At 35.3% G+C, this 21,659-nt stretch overlaps 1 protein-coding gene across 1 annotated transcript in view; it reads right to left on the reverse strand.

Moving 5' to 3' along the window:
- LOC140172560 (piezo-type mechanosensitive ion channel component 2-like) overlaps nucleotides 1-21,659 on the reverse strand; it is an 82,097-nt gene that overhangs the window by 45,334 nt on the left and 15,104 nt on the right. The window contains exons 2-6 of the mRNA XM_072195704.1: nucleotides 14,591-14,686; nucleotides 11,800-11,919; nucleotides 10,732-10,774; nucleotides 8,855-9,322; nucleotides 8,196-8,367 (exon numbers count right to left, since the gene is read on the reverse strand). Of these exons, the coding sequence (XP_072051805.1) occupies nucleotides 8,196-8,367; nucleotides 8,855-9,322; nucleotides 10,732-10,774; nucleotides 11,800-11,919; nucleotides 14,591-14,686 (899 nt within the window). The remainder of the gene's footprint in view (nucleotides 1-8,195; nucleotides 8,368-8,854; nucleotides 9,323-10,731; nucleotides 10,775-11,799; nucleotides 11,920-14,590; nucleotides 14,687-21,659) is intronic.

The raw sequence follows: 21,659 nt of genomic DNA on the forward strand, positions 1-21,659 counted from the left end.
TTTTTCTAACAATACATGCGGACTACTCGTTTTGTCCCCTTTCCCCCTCTTTGTGCACGTACGCTTCGTAAACTGATCATGTCAACAATTGTGACCATGCAACCTTTTACTACTAACTACACATTTATACAGCAATTACATATGCAACGAAGCATACTTCTGAATGTGCGATCAGCGGAAATGCGTTGTTTCTCGCTACAACTGATTTTGATAAATGACCACAGGCAGTGTTCAATTTTTGAATTTTTTCGTTGTGTTCAACATACATTAAAATATTCAAATTAGATCGCATTATGATTGGATCTTGAGCCTATTTTAGCCTCATAATTGAGCAAAATTTTTAGTTGAACCAAGCAAAATTAATGTTAAATAAATTACACAATAATTAAATTTTGTGCAACAACTCTGTTTGTGTCACATCTGCAGAAATAATCAACGGTCCCTGGTACAACCTTGACCTTGACTTATTGTTATGTTTCCTCGCTATCATTATACATGTAATAACTGTTGTCTTGGGCTCGCTATAGTATAGAGGAAATTTCCACACGATTAAAATTTTGGCGATTTTCACAATTATTATCAGAACCATGAAAATATATGATGCGATCAAGCTATGAGTCTGACGTCGATCAAAATCAAAATTCTGTTTTTAATTCCATTACATGAGCCATTTTCAGAGCTTTATTTTTCTGAAAAATAAATCTTGTGTTCAATGTACTATGGGCAGGGTTGTACTCGAACAGGAATATATGCTATATATACGGCACACAGTCATGACAGTGTTGTGGGATGCCGGACCAGAATGCAATTCATGCATACCAACATTAATATTGGCTTGCTAATTATTCATATTTACACTGAAAAAGTTCTTGCTTTCTCACTTAGATGCATAAAGGGGACAATATTTGATATTGTATGCAAGTTTGAAGACAATATATCCTAGTATACACACAAATTATGGCCATTTCTATTGTTCTTTGCCCTGCAGTGTGCGTACGCATCGTAGTTTGCTCAGGGCATGTGCATTTTAAATCGCCCACCACATTTCAAATAGTACAAGAAAGCCATTGAACAGTGTAGCGGTTCATTCAAGCATATCAATAGACCAGTCCCTCGCCTTTATTGATAAACAATGTCAAGTGGTCTATAGTTACCCCCCCCCCTTTAAGCTTATCTAAACTATATACCTGTATCAAGATTCTGTACACAGTATGATTTCATAATGCATTAACTGGTAATAACATTTTAAAAGATTGTGAAAACAATAAACCAAGGTTAAAATGTGCCTACATTATTTATAAATTATATGCCTCAAATCTCTGAAATACCCTGGATTTTTTCTTTTTGTCTGACCCATGCTTATGTGGGTGCTTGTCTATTCAGTCACATGGGTTATACTTTGTCTGTTGTTATGGAAACTAATAATCAAAATTAATTTATCAATGTTTTTTTTTTTGCGCACATTTGGTTTCACATTTTAATGCTTTGTTACCTGTCACAGCAGACTACATAAATGTACCAAAATTATCTCCTGACAAATTTGGTTTCTCTTTTACCTTTTCTGCACATATCAAACTGAGTGCAGTTATTTATTACATAAATTTTATTTTCATTTTTTTAATATCTTTCCAATTGTGAAAATAAAAATGGTTCAAAAAGTGCATAGTTGCGGGTTAAAAACTCTCACCCAATAATAATAAATAATTTTCCACTTCACTGCTTTTCAAATACATGCATAAAGTGATATAGGTATTTAAGGTTCAAGAATGTATAATATGTGTCATTTTTACCTATATTTTGTATACCACCAAAATTCAGATGCATCATCATGCTTAAGGGGTACCCATGTGGTAAATTTGTGACTATTTTTGCATTTTTCTCAAAAAATAATTATCACTGGTAAAAAAAGTTATGTATATTATTGGGGCAAGGAATCCAATTACTACACTGAAATTTCAGTGACTCAAGACAAGCGGTTCAGTATATATGATAGGAAACGCGGTACATCCTAGCGGTACCTTATTTCTGATCATAATTAACAAACCAAATTTATTGAGGGGTGTAGTACCCCCTTAAATAAAGTTACTATGAATAGACAACCTACACATTAAGTGTTGCTTAACCACCAGAAAACCTACACATATTTTGACGATCTACGATATATGTAAGCAAAATAAAACCTTGGGTTGATGACCATATGTTATTAAAGCTGTCAGGTTTGCAATTCATTGCAACGTATAAAGCAATCAAAGTGCATTTTGTGCTCAGCTTTGCCTCTGACATACACCTGGCCAATACTACATAAAATGAACCAGTTGTCATGGTTGTAGAGTGGGGGTGTGTGTGTAAGTTTATTGAAAGTAAAACCAGCGGTATTGACTTTCACAAGTCAAAATAGCTTCATGCAATTAGATAAATAAAAACAAATAAATAAATAAATAATAGTATTAATTTTATTTCAATTGCATTGCAATCAAATTGAATCAACATTATTTCATTAAAATCTCAAAAACTTTCGAAACTTCCAAATGAAAACAAAACTAAACAAACAAAACAAAGAAATTGAAACACCATTTTCACATTCAATCATCCTTCCAAACCAAACTCGCAAATGTATTACATTGTAAGACACCTTCCATTACCAATATATCGTAATAATTATTTAATCCAACCAAAACCTTTTGCAACAAAAACTTTTTAGTCACAGATTTCCCCATTATTGTCAGGATGTTAGTTGTAATAAATTATTAGCATAAAATCAATCCCTTCCTTTCATACGCAACTTGTCACTAAATGTATCCCAATTCCCAGTAACGAATAAAGGCCATATTAATTTAATTTTTTGTTTCAAGCCCCTGCTTGCATTAATAAAATCATCATGCAATATAACTGGAAAGCTCAAAATTAATTTTTAGTTCCCTTTTTAGATTTTATCTTCTTTATATATATTCAATGCCCACCAAAATGGGAAAATTATGAATGCCTGTTTGCTAAACGGCAGCACTCTGTTTCTGAGTGTTTTTAAATCAGTAAAAGCAGCTTGTCTTCTTTCCACCTCCAATATAATACAACAAGCATTTGTTCAAACCGGTTGACTCACACCTGCCTCTTTTAATAGTCAAATTCCAAATTATTTAAAAATAAACAAATAAAATAAAGCAAAATAAAACAGCATCCTGCACTTAACATCTAAATTTCGGAGTTTTGAGACAAATACTTAAATTAATATTTAGGTTAAGCCCTTATTTATGTTTCCCTCCGATTCTTCTGGTCCTTTTTTCTCAATATGCAAAACAATTGGATGCCACATAGCCTCCGCTTAAACATAGGGGACACTAGTTTAGGGATAGGGAGCCCATATAAAATTTAAACCTGCAAAAGTTAAATTCTACCATTTATAGTCATAAGGATGTTAATCACACCAAATTATTAGAATTATCCCAAGATCAACACCCTTCTTCCTTCCATAACCCAACTAATCACCAAGACAGCAACCACAACAATATGTACAACACCAGTTAATACCAGCTTTCCTATCGCATTGGCCTTCACTTCAATTCAACTCACTGTTTTATGCATCAATAATTTTCACTTTTACAAATTTCCTGAGGGTAAAACTTCTGTGCCAGTTTTACTTAAAATTCAATTTCAAAGTTAATGACCAAGCATGATTTCTTGTTACAGCAAAGCCATGATATAATTTTTGGTAGGCAGTTCTTTTTGTTATCACTTACACTGTATAACATTTGCACATGGAGTGTTCCTACAACCTGTGAAATTACACACATTACAAAAAATATATACTTTTTAAGTTCCTTGTTGTAAGTAAGCCATGCAAATAATTCTTGTTGAAACAAAATTTATTAAAAAATTGCACAAATGCAATGAAGTTATACCAGCATTTGGTTAGTCTGCCTTTGAAGCATATATAAACTGCTATCCATTAAACCTTTACAATTATGTATATGAGCACATGCAGCTATACACATGACCAGATTTGAACAATATCATTAAAAATATTGTCTCCAGCATTTTATGAATTTCAGTTAGGATCTATATTATGTTAATTGAGTGCACAGATATTGTGCAATTTAACCATAAACTTTGGCAATATGATTCAAATACCAAACCCTGGTTGAATCAATAGAAAATCATATACTGTTATCAAACATTTTTATTTGCTGACAATGGAATTGACTGCGGCTGATACAGCTCATATGAAAGTAAACATACAACAATGTTACAAACATTTTGCGTTAATGTGTTGCAACTTCTGTTTTCAGTGGAATGTATAAGCTTTCATTAGGTCAATAAAAATTTTATTTCTCGAAGCTGCTGCACCTTCATTTAAAAAAAAAGGAATTAAAAATATCAGTAAAATATGTTTTTAAAAAGCCTTTTTGGAAGAATTATGTGATTTACACTTTAAATTAGTCAAAAAAATCATTGTCTTTTTTGAGAATGCAACTTTTGAATGTTTCAAGCATCTAATCTAAAGCTTATTTTGTCTAAATTTGAAGGTTTTTTGAAAAAAAAAAAAAAAAAAAATACTACTGCTTTTTGCATTAGTTTTTACTAGTAAATCTTCACAAGCTTTCAAGACAGGGGCATACCACTTATTATTTTCCTTTTAACAATTTTAAACAAAGCATTTTTTTCTATAAAATCATCCTCACATCCTTATGAAAACTTGACAGGTTGCATGATATACATGCACTGCATTACCTGAAATCTGGTTATTTTGTAATTCTGAATATTATCTAATAAATGAAGTTTGCCAAGAACAAAGTCCTGTCCATATTTTAATGTAGGCTTAGGGTGATATCATTTTGTGCCACTTGTGTCCCCGGCCAGCTCCAATGTTAGTACAGTATATATATATGTTGTGCTTAATATATAAATATGCAAAGCTGCTGCTGTGAAAGAATATTTTCCCATATATTGATAAATAGGTCTGAATAATATACAAAATCATCATAGCAGATCAATAGCAGATTCACAAGCATTTAATTTTAAAATTGCTTGGTACTCAATGTTTCCTTTTTTTTCTTTTTCTTTTTCAATTCAAGTGATCTCCACTTCAAAATGCAGCTTTGGATCCATTGCATAGAAGATATATCACACTTCAACAAAATGCATTTTTTTTCAGTTTCAAGTTTACTATGACTGAAGGATGTGCAGTTCATCATGGGTCTTCCGTAATAGATAAAAAAAACCTCCAGAGCAGAGCACATTATAATCCTGGGATTATAATCTTGCACTTCATTGACTAACAATCCCTGTTTAGCCAGATTCTCAATATGAAAAAGACATGTTTTACAGGGAGCTCGTGGTAAGAAAAAGGAGTGTCCTGTGAAGGATTCTGGGAAGGGTAACATATCTTCTCTGGATCCATCTGATTTGAATAAAACTTGTTGCTCAATATTTTTAACCACATTTGAAATTTTCAGTAGACATTGGAAACTGAGAATACCAATTACTGTTCAATAAAGAAATTCAGAGTTCAATCTATATCCACATCATAGAGCAATAATTTTGCTTTGCCTATTTTGTAAACAAAATATGCACTTTAATCTGCTGTGATAAGTATTTTTGGTGATGAAGCACATGCTTTAAAGGAAACTGGGCACAACCTACTTTCTGTGACCTTTGACCTCCATCCCCAATAGTGGGTTCAGAATCATGGCATGCACTCTGCTGGAACAAAAAATATGAGCATCTCATATTCTCAACAACAAAAAGGATCATACAATTATCTGGCAGTGAAATTGCACTATGACTGTCAAAATAAGAAAAATTAAGAACCTAGTAAGAACCTAGATACAGTACCACAAACACATCGTCCCATAACCTTGAATATCCTGGCTATATGAAAAAATATGTCATTTTTGGTTAATATCACCATTCCTGGCTAATTTCGTGCTTCTTTTGTTAAAACGTTCTACTTTTCGAAAGTAATGTTGTCATTAACTGTCTACCACAACTGAATGAAAGATAACTGTAGATTTGTAGGAAATACATCCTGTCTTGGGCTATACCAGTTGAAATCCATACACCCTCTACGGAAGACATGGCCTTAATCTTCCACACAGAGAGTGTGATTTTCAAATGGGGTTAAATGAATGTGTGACTCTGTGTGACCCTAATGTGGAAGATTAAGGTCATGTCTGCCATAGGGGGTGTATGGATTTCAACTGGAATAGCCCATAGATTTCCAAGAGTAAAGTGGACAAAGGTTTCCTATTTTAGGCAACAAAAGTGATAACAACCCTTCAAAAGAGCTAAGAGCAGAATTATTCACTTGATTTGTTGAGAGTTAGCCCAGGGGTAGCGCTAACTTGCGCCATATGGGGTCATAGGCGGATTCTTTTAGCTTTTGGCCCACAAAATTACCATTTAGAGGTTGCTAAAGGGTCATTTGAACCCCTTGTTTCTATTGCTTTGGAGCCATAGTTTCACAAAATTTGAAATTTTTGACCCCTTGTTTGAAAACCTAGTGCTACCGCTGGAGTAGCCTTTATTTTCCTTGGTCTTCTTAAATTTTGTTCCTTACTTTCTCTCTCCGTATAGATCAGCATGCTTTTAAAGTTTTAAAGCTTGGCATCTTGAGCATTTTGTTAGAATCTGGTCCCATCAGGGCCCAAGCATGTGTCCGCCCTGACCCGATGGTTAAACAAACAAAAGACTTAAACTCCAGTGAATATGCATGACAGTTAATAGTTAAATAGGTACATTATTATGATTTTGCTTTTAGAACAGAGGATATAGAGGCAGTTTACTTTAAGCACTTCACACTGCTTCAAGATCTATACAATTCTTGAATTGTTAGTATTGAATTTGTAACCTTTTTGTTTTATGTCATGCATTTACACGTGCAACTCTCATTCAAAACAAGCATCAAAGAAAACTAGAATAAATACAAGAGATGTTAGCTCCTTTGATAAATGATTCCTTTCCTTGCATGTTTTCTTGATAGTAGGTCCCCTTTCTCCCTCCCCTTCCATTTGCTTACCTCTTCTATTATTAATCTTGACCAATTTTAAGGAATTCAATTTAGTAGCCCCTCAAACCTCTCCTGGCTACAGCTACAGGTCTACATTACTTGATTAGAGACATACTATGGGCTATTCCATTTAAAATCCGCACAACTCCTGTGGAAGATTTAGCTAAAGTCTTCCACAGAGGGAGTATGAGTTTTGAATATAATAAACAATTGGGTAACTTCCATTTGAAATACTCATTCCAGTTGTGTAAGATATAGGTAAAGCCATTTACAGGGGGAGTATGAGTTTCAAAATGATTAACCCTGACCAATTACATCTGAAAAACATACTCCCTCTGTGTTAGATATTTCCAAAATCTTCCACAGGGGTAGTGTGGATTTCAACTGAATAGCCCAATGTACTACTGTACAAGTGGTTATTTTTGCCTACATTATTTTTTTACAATTTCTGACAAAAGGGAACCTTTATGCATATTGGTATTTTTTTTAATTCATGCCTAATGAGTTAATGATTTTTTGGTAGACAAATCCAGTAAAATAGTACTCACTTTCTGAGCTTTTGATGATCGGTTATGTCATCTTGATCACAGATCAAGATGACATAACCGTCATCGAAAAGCTCAGAAAGTGAGTACTATTTACTGGATTTGTCTACCAAAAATCATTAATTGCTTGAAACAATCCTACAAATGAAACTCTTTAATGCCTAATGAGGTTATTATGTGACAAAAAGTTCTTATTCCCATGTTGCTTAAAAGGCCATTTCATGATCCACAGCATCATGCCCCCACTTTTCTCAAAAAAAGTTGAGATTTTTATACCACTGGAAACCTCTGGCTTATGTTTATTATGTACAAAACATTGTGAAATTTGAATTACGTTCTGGTACACCAGATCGAAATTACAACACATTGTCTATGGAGCAGTGTAATACATATAATCATGCACAGCTCGCAAATGCAAAATCGGAATACACTGAAATTTTGGGAATAAGCTTTTTTTGTGGATATCTACTGACAAAATGTCATAAAAAGAGGATGCTAGGATCACAAAATACTCCTATAATATATGCAGTAACCTATAATTTGTGAAAATTAAACTCTAGCGAAAATTACCACTTCTTCAGCATCCAAAGGTGTACTTTCATATAACAAAATTATGAACCTTTTGAAAAAACATAATTTCAACTTACCGGTCCATCCATCCATACTCTGATCTGTGTTGCAAGATAGAGGTAGAAAGCCAAGATAAGCACTGGATTCACATAGACTGGCCATGGGTGATCTTTGATGATATCTAATATCCTGGGATCATCCAAAGGATTGCAAATGGTTTCATCAACGATGGCTGTTAATCCAAATAATCTAGATAATGATATACAGAAATGTTATGAACAAGATATTTGGACATAATATACATGTTTAGTGAACTTGTGTCACATAACACAAGCCCTCAGTGCAAGTTACAATGCGACAATTAATTGTAAAAATTATAAAAGCCAGATCAAGAAGTTTAATCCAATCACATTCTATCATTTGCAAACAATTTTTCTAGAACATAACAGTTAGGCCTAAAAAATGTTTGATTTGCATAACCCGAGAATTTTTTTCTTATTTTTTTCAAAAAAAAAAAAAATTTTAAAAAAAGTTCCAAGGCTTTTTTTAGGCCCTATCAATTTACAGCATAAAATGTGTATGTAAAAAATTAAAAAATTGCCGAATGACCTACCCTAATTTTGTTTATGTTACGCCAATCAAACAATATTTTTTTAGGCCTTATTGATATCTTTTGATGACCATTCCACAATACTAATGTGCAGTCATATGGTACAAGTTATTAGTACTTTCTCACCTCTGGAAAAAATTCTCATCTGTTTCAGTTGTAAATTCTGGTGGCACCGCCTCTTGAAAGAATGGAAACTGGTACAAGTACAATAATATCAAATGAGCACCACTGTACAAAAGCCATAAGAGCACCCAAATGTTGAACTTTGACCCCCACACATGATATGTTGACCACCAGGTCACCACGACTAAAAACGTTAAAAAGTAAAAAGCTGAAATTGCTGAGGGGAGGATGACTGCAACGAGACCACACAACACCATGACGCAGAACGAGCGTATGCCTTCGGCAACCACAGATTGATGTATCTGTCTCCTGTGGTATACCTCTCCTGTGTCTACGCTCTCTTCTTCGGCTGGATTTGCAGATGGCTTCAAGAGAACTTTGGATATTGCAAAAACGACAATTGATACAACCAGCACAAGGACATCAGGTACTATAAGTCTGCTGACGTCGGCTGCATCCAAGTCGTCTAATCTGTAACACAAAATTACAACATTTTAGTTTTTGTTGTACATCTACGTAAGATTAGAGATAGATACAGGTTTTTGATAACTTTTTATGGGCTGTGGAATTCTTGTCTTTTCACTCATTAGGGGAGAGGGCATGTGCAAAGTTGGTCAGTTGAGGGAAATGTATTTAGTCTGGGGAAAATGATAGGAATACCGATATCTCGAGACTTTTGAGCAGAGCAGCTGGCCCGCCAGCCGCCACTTTTTAAAACCTATGCACGCTACTGGGGCAAATGCTGCATATGCTCCTGTGAGGCTGTGTGCATCTAAGAACTAGTATGATAGTACCATGTCATACATTGCACTCTTCATCACATTCAAATATTCAACATTAATATTCTGACCATTTTCCTGTGGCAAAATATGCATGCTTGCAGCTACAACCAAGCTTCAGGGTTTGTTAACTTACATTATAATTCATTCATATTTTATTTCCATAAAAATCAAAGACATTACAAAAAAATATATAAAAACACGGTACATATGGAGGAAAAGGCTGGGAGACCAAAAGGTCTGAAAGTTAGCCTTTCCCTGAAATCAAATGAAATTAACAAAATAAATCAACATTACATAACATAACCAAAAGACAAGGGAAGGGGGGGTGCTCACGGAAAAGATTAATTATATTTAGAGATCAGTTTTGCTTTGAATTGATTACGGAAATAAGATCTAAAATCTGACTTGAAGAGACATAATTATGGACCTACAATCATAGAACTTAGAAGCTTTCAAAACGCCAGAAAATGCGAAAAATAAAAAATATAAAAAATCCAAAAATTTGCTGCCCTCTATTGTTCAGAACTTGTAATGTTTAGATGTAAATAACAAACCTGCCGACGACCGGCCGGTGTCGAAGAAAAAAGTGACAAAAATTTGACCTTGAATTATGTTTTATAGTCAAAATATTCCAGTAATTCAATAAATATAATGATATCATGAACTCATTTGAAATGAAATGTCAGTTTTTATTGAGTAAAGGATGGCTTTTTCACTCGACCTTGTGCTTGCAATGCTGTTGAATTCTGTACTTTGGCGAAGTTGGAACTGCATTTTAATGGAATTTGGCGAACTTTTATAGCATAAAGCAACATTTTTATAGTAAGTGCACTGCTTGGAAACTTTTTTAAAAAGCGAGATAATTGGTTAATAGCGAGAATCACGGCGTGAAATGCGAGATCGCGTTTTTTGCCGGGCCTTATCTATCAGGGCACAGTTCTTTAACCCCAATACATTGAATGACCTTAGAAAATAAGGGTACAAAACCTCATACTCTGCAACTTGAGGTCAAATTTTGCACAATGATTGTTTAATTGAGGTTCTTGAACTATGCCATTGGGATGAGGCTATTGTGGTCCATAATGTGTGTAGACTTACCTTTGATAGCCCAATTGCCTCCATAAACTCTCTGTGCCATTACCTATGAAAGAAGATGGAGCAGACGGTTATAAAAACCCATACTAAAATAATCCAAATCTTAAAATTAGTTGCTTCATTAAATGTGTACCCTCAGAAACAATGTAATGAAGCAGAATTTACACATTTAATTTAACATAACCATTTAAAAAGATATATCCAAATATTTTAAGTCTGGTTTTCAGTTTTTTAAATCTATCTCACTTGTTTTTAAGCGTGATGAAATCAATTATATTTTGAAAAATCAATCTATAGCTTTCTGAACAGTTTGATTTTTTACATAGCCTAATCCTTTACAACTGAACTTACAATATTTGGTATTTGTTTGAAGCATATAAATTACCATATTAATTTTAACCTGACACACACTCAAATTCAATAACAAAATGCATCGTGCATGTTTTTTTGGAATTCGCCATACGCTAACATTTTTTTGTTTGTCTACACTAGTTTCCAGAGAAGAACAGCACTCTCTTGCTCAGGGCGAGCGTACACACAAAGGGGGAGGGGGGTGCAACGTGATTGGGTCATTTCAATTGGACAACATTTGTCACACAATCATAACAACAGACCGTAATCTGATTGGCTGATTGACGTGTCAAAGCTGCATTCGGCGCTTATGAAATATCACAAATTTCACTCAAATGGTGCGCACATCCATCAGAGCAAGAGAGAGCAGTTCTGTTCTGGAAGTCAATTTAGCCTATACTCATAGTCATACTCATCTGTATCCAGGTTCTAGCTACGAGGATCAGGTGCAACCAACACTAATGCTGGCTGACTGGTACTTGGTGGGAAAAAGTATTCAGGGACTGTCTTTTGGAATTTGCAGGAGAGCATTAGATAGCTCTTCTGGAACATTCAAGGAGAGCTGTTTAGAGAATTTCCAATAGAATGTACATGTAAGGAGAGAATGGTCAATTAGCTAAGGAGAGTTAAAATCACTCTCCGATTTAAGGAGAGCAGTTAGAGAGTGATTGCTCTTGCTCTCCTCAAAAGGCAGTCCCTGAGTATTTCTAATCAACTTACATGCTTCCAGCTGCGAGGTATCTACTGCATCAGTTAGCACAAGAATTTGGAACAAAAGCTGTGTGATACAAGCCAGAGAACCTAGAATGATGAGGATTATTAGGTATAATCCTGTCCTCCCTGAAAAAGAATGGAAAACAAATTATATGTGATTATATTCAATTACAGTGGTAGAATACATATTTTCCTCATACCCCTCTTCCCTTCCACTTCCCCTTCTCTTACCATTCCTTCACTTCCCTTTTCTCCTTTTCTTCTGTTTTTTCCATCTTCCTCTTAATCATTGTAAGTAGCATAGCCAGGATTTTTTCAGGGGGGAATATTCGATGTTCCACAGGGGCAGGGGACGGCTGCCACACTTGCCTATCTACGTATACGCCACTGATCATCATAGGGGGAAGGGAGAAATGTAACCACACTTTTTATTTTCCTGTTTTTCCTCAGAACCGCAAATGTAAAAGCCCACACAAAATCACAAATATTATTATTATTATATCAAGGGGGGAGGGAAATGTTCCACAGGGTCAGGGGACGGCTGCCACACTTGGCTACGTAATACATACGCCACTGATCATCATATGGGAAGGGAGAAACGCACCACACTTTTTATTTTCCTGTTTTTCATCAGAACTGCACAAAATCACAAATATTATTGGACCCATAGGCTTAATAATTAGTAGCTTAAACTGCTCAGAACAGTGAAATTTGCGAAAAAAAATTTATACCACTAAATTATCCCACTTTATGTATTCATGTCATCTTCAACCAATCCATCATTTATGTCTATGAATCCAAATGAAAGCAGGATATTATTACATTGTACACCCTCCCATAACTTAATTTAGGTGTCACGAACAGATTGCAAATAGCTGAGCCATATCATGTCACTCAGTAGAATGTGTATTTACATTTAACATTTGCACATTACATGCACAATTGCACATAAAGTACATGCAATAAAAAGTGATATGATCCAGCATAAAGGATTATCATGGATTGAGCCAGGTGACAAACCAGAAAATTCATAAAAATTCAGATTTTTGAATATTTTGAATGATCATACATTCATAGATGTGCTACTGAAATGGACAATTATATGAAAAGCCATCTGCATCTGATCAGTGATAGACACTATAAAGTTCATTGGAAGGTCCGCACCGTGATCCACAGCATCATCCCCCCAGATTTTTCTCATTGTTGATGTGTTTTAAGTTTCATATAATAGATCATATTTTATTTTTCATATTACCATCCTGAAATTTGTCACTCCAAATTGATGTACATGTATGTATTTCCGAAGAAATTTGGGTAAAATAATAATAAATGGGCAGACAATTAACTGGATAAAAATACTACCAAACAAGGAACATACAAAATGTAATGGCAGGTGGTGTAAAAGTACTTAATAAAAATGTTAGATAAGAAATTTTAGCAATTACATCAAAAAGCATAAATTTACATTTCCCAATGATTATGGACAATACTGCCATATCATCATTTTAATTACTGAACTTAAAAGTGACAAGAAATTACTGGAAAATGAGCGTTAAAATCTCAAAATATTGAGACGTGAAAAACACACAAAAAAAACCTCACAAAAATATCCCGGTATAGAGTACCAATCATTTGATACAGCCCATTACAGCAATATATAAACAACAAGCAAATCATTTGATTTATAAAATGGCTTATACGCATCCCGTAATATAACAAGTAATAAATCAAAAAGGAAATGAAACTCATTATTAGCCCAGCTCCATCTATGATCATGGTGATGATGATCAGACATCACATAATCACAAATAAATTGCTATCAGCAGGTTTATTAACTACAGTGCTCTATGCTTCATCGCCCATTCAACTAATTGTTTTAAATAATTTATACTAATATTTAATTCAATTAGTTCAGGCAAGTGGGAGGGAAACTGCACACTTTGTGTCTGTCAAAGCCTTTTAAATTCATTTTCTACAGATTGTACATTTTGTAATATGAGAAGTTATACTTCTGAATCTTTGGAACAAATGGGTGGTTGCCAGACCCGTACGCAGCATTTCATTTGGGGGAATGCTGATTGGAAAAAGTGGACTTTTTTCCAAGGGGGGCGCACCAAAACCCCCCTGCATACGGGCCTGGTGGTTGCTCTGCTCGTACTAATTTACCAACTAATGCTTTCATGGGTAAATACAATGTCACACTTTCGAATGTTTTTTTATGATAATTTTTTTTTCTTTAAATTTCCTTTCCTTTTTTACAAATTTTAATACAAAGTAAACTGGTTCCAGTTCCTCGCACCAAGGAATGGGAATTGTGCACATGGCCACAAAGCAACCTTTGAGCGCTCAAGAACTGGTGGATTTTGTAATGTCAGAGAGGGCCTGTCATGGTCCTCTCCTCACTGAACAAGTCCTCTCCTCTCCTCACTGCTAAATACAAAGAAAACATTCCCAAGGCATGATTAAAGACATACATTGTATGCTGGCATGAGGGCAAGGCAAAATTTGGGTTCCACAGACTCAGAGACACACTGAAGATAATAAAACCTAATATTTAGAAACTGGGTCATGGAATATACTCATTCAGAAGGCAATTTGGGTTACCTTTGGACCCTCTACAATCTGCATATATACATGTATGTGCTCTCACACTCAGGGACCGGGTGCATTCTTCCACCCTGTTACACCCCTCCCCTATCAGTAGGCCTGAATTACAAGTGATGATAAGCAAAAATATGCACATAAAGAACTCACCTGACAGACAGACAGACACCCAACCAGACAAAAAGACACTTACCTGCCATCGATATCCTTGTAGGATTGGGCATAAGAGGCAGGGCCATGAGGCACAGTAGATATACCCCTGATAAGCCATTGAATCGTACAATTGCAGCTGAAAGAGAGAACAAAATCATTTCAAATTATTAGTTATTAAAATATCAAAATCTTGAGAGGGATATGGGATACGATATATACCCCATGAGTTATGAATAAACTTGCCCTCTTTCTACACTCTGTACGTTTACGTTTTGCTCAAAGGAGAACATCAATTTACTACTAGACTTTATTAATGGGCCATTACAATCATAACACACACCCGAACGCCTTTTCTACTGCTTTGTGGACACCCACCATAGCACAGATATTCTGCAGTGGACATTTTTCACTACGGTAGATCTTCATTCTGAGTACATGTACACACATTTTAGGTGCATGGTCCTATCTTTCCGATTTCATGTTCTATCTGTTTTCCTTCTTATATTGAGGTCTAAAATCAAAACAATTATGTTTCTAAATTTTGAGGTGTATTTTTAAAAGCAAAAACATGCTCCATAGAATACACTTCTGGTGTGGTTACCACAATTAATAATAAACAATTTTGTTCACACCATAGAAACAAAACATATCTTGGACATTAAATTATAATGAGGACTCTAGTTTGGGGTAATGAAAAAAATTGAGCTTTCTTGATAAAGAAAAATGTGGGGAGTGTAAAGCTGTTGTCAATCAGGTCATACCCCTTAGTTGTCCTGTAAAACACAGTGATATGTCAAGGGGTGTGTACTTGTATTCATTATACGTGGGTGGGTATTCATCAAAAAATCATGCAATAATTATTAAGAACCAAACATGTCAAGTCCCCATACATCTAGAAAAAACTACTAAAATCAAATTGATGTTGATGATCATGCCTGGTGAGCACAGTCAGCACACTAAAACCTTGGACTAAAACCTTAAATCATATTTTGTCCTAATTAATATTTAAATTGTACCGCTATTTCCTAAAAATTTATTAGTGAATGAAAATCAATCATTCTTTCGTAATGTTCAATTTGTGCATTCACTCATCACGGCTAATGTGTATGCATGTAAAGCATAAAGGTCAGGCTCGTCACAGCATATTTACATGTGTAACAGCCACTACATATAAATTGTGTTACATGTCATGAATTTGATTCTATTAAGGCCTAGACTAGCATACACAGGAAGGTTAACGCACTTAACCATTTCACCTTTATCACTGACTACAAGTTTATTTTCCCATTTGTTGACTTGTTGTTGTTGACATAATGGTGGTCAGCGCAAGGTTCATCTCCATGTAAATATTGACCAAAATTCCACCAAATGGCCACATGTTTGTTTTGTAACATAATTTCCAGTGTATATAAAACTATTTTTGCAACTAAGTAGCACTGGGATGTACCACAGAAAGGTCCGTGGATATACCGGTACCTGTACAGTGTACCGATGTACAATGTACATGTATTATACATGAACATATGATTTTTTTAAATATTTTATTTTGCCAATTTTAAAATACTATAATTTACAGATTATCCTGGCAAAATCTATTTTGCTTACCCCAAGTCCATAACCCCAAGACCCCCTCAAATGATAAATACTTTCAGAGGACCAAAATTACTCATCAGTTTTGTGATGAGCAAATAAATGAGGGTCATTTGAAAGCAATCCAATTTGTGTCTGTGGGTGTATGGTTGGATAGTCATTTGCCATGCTTGAACAATACTTAAGTAAAGCATGCCTAAATTTAACTGCATTGCTATTCATGTACCGTAGTTGACTTTGGGCACTATCACACTCACAGTATCACCACCTACACTAAAACACCAAACAGGCATAGAAAAGGACAGAAACATCTACATGTAGGAATGCAGTTCCCAGAAAATCTTGTAAAATGCTAAATATTGTCACTTCAATTGTAAATTGCTGCACTTTAGTCAAGTTTTTGTCTTGAAATACATAGAACTACAAAATGTAGCCCGTTCACAAACCGCGACACCTCTCGAACAGCGAGCGGTCGAGCGCAGAAAATCTTTAAATCATTATACAGGTATCAGAGTAGGCCTACAGCTCAGAAGCCAGTGCTAGAAATACACAAATTGGTGCATCCAAAAGCTAATTTTGTTGCATAGAAAAGCAGAAACACCAAGTCATCAATACGTCAAGTAGTCAAGTTACTGTGTGAAAGATGAAAATCAAGTCTTCCATCTAGATCCTGTGTGAAAGATGAAGTCTTCGATAGGGGTGTATGGATTTCAAATGGAATAAACCATTGGTAGCGCTCTTGTGTCATACAAATTTATGTAGGCCATCAATATAGTCTTTGCAGGAACTAAGGCCTAAAAAAAATTGTTTGATTGGCGTAACCCGACCTACATGTACCCTAAAATTAGGTTCGACCGAACTTTTTTTTTTTTCTTGCAAAAAAAAAAAAAAAATTTAAAAAAATAAATAAATTTAATAAAAAAAGTTCCAAAGCCTTTATCAAACAAAATTTACAGCTTAAAAAGTAAAAAAAAAAAAAAGAATCCCAACCTACCTACCTTAAAATTTTGTTTATGTTATACGCCAATCAAACAAATTTTTTTTAGGCCTAATAAGCAAGCAAATGTCAGAGGGGTCCATTTGTGTGAAAGAGTGAAGTATTTTTGTCTTCTATAGGGATGGATGTATGTCAAATGAATGGAATTCCAGCCATCCCCGTAGGCTCTTGATCCTACACCCCTGAATTGACTACATGTACGAGCATGTCAGGATCTAAAAGGGAAAAAAATCTATAGTATAGACCACTTGACATGTGACATCATTACCCGGCAGTGTGCGTACGAATTATGACATTTTCTATTGTTCTTTGCTCTGCAGTATGCGTATATGCATTGTAGTTTGCTCAAGGCACGTGCATTTTAAATCGCCCACCACATTTCATAAGAAAGCCATTGAACAGTGTAGCGGTTCGTTCAAGCATATCGATAGACCAGTCCCTCGCCTTTACTGATAAACAATGACGTCAAGTGGTCTATACATGTATCCTAAATCATTGGTCCCAACTGAGAGACTTACCTTTGAATAAAGAAATACCCAAGATAACTCGAAAACCTAACCAAGCTACAAAATACCGAGACAACACCCACTCCTGAAACTCCTGGAATAATCCAGATGTCGTTTTCTTCCAAGCGTTTTTCCAAAGACCTTTCGTGGTAGTCCACAGTTGCTTTATAGGTATATTACTTAGACTAATCATGGAACTGCCACGAGATCTCAAGCTCATACTACGTTCCCTGAATCCTCTTTTGGAAGATGTTTGAGAGCAGGGTGTGATGGTTGCACTCCTGTGCTTTCTACCCGGTAAGGGTACTGTCAGCGTGCGTGGCCGACTCTTCAATATTGACTTGAGTGGTCCGGGTCTAGATTCACTGTGTTTGATGTACTCCCAAGAATACGAGAGTCGAGGTTCAACATTTTCATTATGAGTCTTGTCTTCCATTCTTGACTCCTGTTTAGATTGCCTTCTTGTGTTAGTTTTAAAATTCTTCTGATTGTCAATAATTTCACTAAATTTGGAACAACTACTTTCACTCTTCCGCCACTGGCTTGATGACTTGACACCCGATATCAAACATCACTGTATTACACGATCAGCATCACTATTCCTCAGTTAATTAAATGTACGAGATGATGGGAGTCCCTGTTCTAAAGACATCCAAATTCTGGTTGATCCTTGAAGTGGGCCTATTCCACTGCATTGACTGCAAACTGCCACATCATGCACATCATGTACAGAAACTTCAACAAGTTTAGTTCACTTTAAAAAAGTCCTCTTTGAGCAATCAAGAAGTGGACCAACACATAGAAGGTAGAAGAATACTCAAAACAAATGCTGAAGAGTTAAATTTCAGAACCCATGAAGTAATGTGAGCTAGTGTTTATTTTCAGATTTTCTCTTGTTATCGATGAAACAAAAGAGTAAAACTTTCAAGGCAAGAGTATTTTACAGTTCCACATCTTTCCGAAGTACAAAGATGTAAAAAATATTTTCTACGCTTATGTAGTCAGTCTGGCAAGGAAATATTTAAGCATGTGGCTAATAACTAAACTGGTTTGTACTACTGTACATTTGTATACTACAATGTACACTTAATTAGCTAATAGTAATAGTGAATCTCTTGGTGTCAGGTGGCTGGTAGCTCAAGTTTTCCCAAGTCCTAGATGTTTAACCCTAGACATCTGATAACAAATATCAAGGATCCCTAGATGTGAAAATTTTATCAATGCAAATTTAGTATTCACTGGTCTTGTATACGTACATGCCGCAAGTGATAAGTACTGCATATTACTTTTTACAATGTTACTAAAATTTTGACAAGTAAGCTGTCTCGCATTGTGTATTGTCATTTTGTGTGCAAGAGTAAAATTAAGCAAGCTCTATAAGGTCAGGCGATGATTTGATTTTTCATAATTAATTATCAATTGTTTTTCGAGTACCTGATGGTTTGAAAACATTGCATCACAAGTATTGAGATTTTTTTACAATTGCCTGTGAGGACAAGTGCATTACCAATTGAAAAAAGTAGAACGAAGTTAGATCCTGGACAAAGGTGGTTGACCAGCAATTGATTCACAATGATGTATAAAAGGTTCTCAGCTAACACATAGGCTTAGGAACTGGGGGGGGCTTGCAGGGGATCAGCCCCTCAATAATTTTGGTCTTGCGGCTCACCCCCCCCCCCCATAATTCCAGATGAAGTAAAAAAATGTGCCCAGATACAAGGAATTTCCTGACACAAATTTTTTTGTTTGGTCAGCCCTCCCCCATGTTGAAAATCTTCTTAAGCCAGTAACAGGTAATTATGTACTCGGGTACCTGATTAGTGATTACCGGGTGGGAATCCGGGTACCCGGAAACAAAATTACAAAAATACTTCTGTGAAAAATTGTAGCCTTTTGGATTATCGATTCTACACTAATAAATTTAAATCTCTAAGTACATCATTGGGGAATTATCATCAAATTTCAATGGTTTTAAAATAAATTCTTTGCACCAATGGATTTTACCAGAGAAGATTTAAGGAGGAGGGTTAATGGAATTATATACCATACTTGAGATAATCCCGCAAGTAATGCTGTTGCATCTATTCATATAGTCCTTTATTTCTTTATTTTCAAGTACAATGTACCTGTAGTAACCAGTTGCCCCCCACCCCTCTCGGCCTGCCAAAAACTCTTTGCCCCCCCCTTGCACATACCAAATTTTTTGGATCCCAATTTGTAAACCTTAAATGTGACCCATCACATCCAAACACGGCAGTTGTCGGAAACACACATTCAAAGATAATAAAGAAAATGTGCCCCGAAATATAAAGAAAATAATAAGGAATTTGAATTCTATTTGTCACATAAAATCACCATTCTACATGCGTCATCAATGGAAGAGGTGTCATTTTAAAGCTTAAAAGCAGTCCTTTAGTCTGGTAACGAAACCTACAAGTTCATTTTTGACGACAACTGCCATGTTTCAATGTGATGTGTCACAAATGGTATTCATGTTGCGAGTATTTTGCCACTAGTACTTTTGTGTTTTTTGATTGCAATTTGCAATGATCGGATATTTTTGTTCCTGATTTGAATTCTGAACCCTTCACAAGGGTGCAGAATTTGGCAGAACTTTGACGATAATTGTGCCTTTTTGGACACTAAAATGCATTCGATCCTAAATTTTGTTTCAACCGAATCTTAAATTAGGAAGCACAAAAGTGTGTACCAATCTTGACCAAATTTTGAAGACATTTTTCAAATATCTGACCTCATATCTGACCCCAAACGCAGACAAAATGGTGTGAGCCAGTCCTTAATTAATACATTAAGTATGGAGTACATGTATAAAAGGCTGGCGAGCGAGTCTAGTACCACTTTATCAAACTGGAAAATTTAATTTTGTCGCCCCTCCCACCTTGATCGAAAAATCTATCCCCAATACCAATACAGGCCACTGAACACTGATGACCAACGATGGATATTATTATATGACGATAGAATGTGAAGCTATCTCAAAACGTGTCAGAATCAGTGAAGCATGACACCATGTAAAGCAATGGAAATTCAGAAGTAAACAACATCGATCACAACGGGTATAGCTCCCGAAAAAAAGTTGCTCAAATGACACATCGGCGCATTGTTAGCATACATGTAGTTAACCTAGAGTCCAAAGTTTTCCGTTTTACGGAAAACGGAAGAAAATCACGGAATCAGAGGTAGGCCTACAACACGGAAAATGACATTTTTGTATGATGTGACAAAAATTATTTTAAAAGATAAGAGAAATAAATATTAAAAACAAGCATGAGTTGTGTATATCCCTCCAATTCCAAACATCGTAATAGTCGGCCTATTATCGTGAGAATATTCCAATCAGAGCATATTGATCGCGATATTGAACACTTTATTGTGACATTAATATCATTCTTTATACATTTTAAACTGAATATTCATGACACAGATTTACAAATTTTACAACACGGATTACAACACGGAAAACGGATTTTAGAAAACGGTAAACTTTGGACTCTAAGTAAATTCTTAAAAATTAGCAAACTTTGATCTGAAGTATACAGATTTTTTAAGGAAGTCCTTCATCAAAATAAATTTTGGTAACAACATCTAACTTCACAAAGAATTGTTTTTTATACGTTTGAAAATTGAGTGACTGAAGCATGAAGTTGTATTTACTATAGTTCCACACTCTATCTTCTACCCACACAGTAACTATTGTGTCGTGGTATACATTTCTTCTACATGTATGGATTTCTCCATCAACTCCCACCAAACTCAACCGCTATGACATTGACCAGGCTACAAAAATGTATGTACATGAACTTTGTAGCGGCTACCTAACTACGCCCCTAGTTAAATTGTTAAATTATACTCATTATGTAATAGCAGAATATAGTCCAGTTCCAATAATTGAAACTCCCGGCTCCGACCGGGAGTTCCAACAGCAGGTGCTGTGACTGTGTAGGCCTATGTGTTGCATGTGTTTTTAAAATGTGCATTCACATACACACTTACAT

Source organism: Amphiura filiformis, chromosome 16 (assembly GCF_039555335.1).
Source record: "Amphiura filiformis chromosome 16, Afil_fr2py, whole genome shotgun sequence".
NCBI classification, from domain to species: domain Eukaryota; kingdom Metazoa; phylum Echinodermata; class Ophiuroidea; order Amphilepidida; family Amphiuridae; genus Amphiura; species Amphiura filiformis.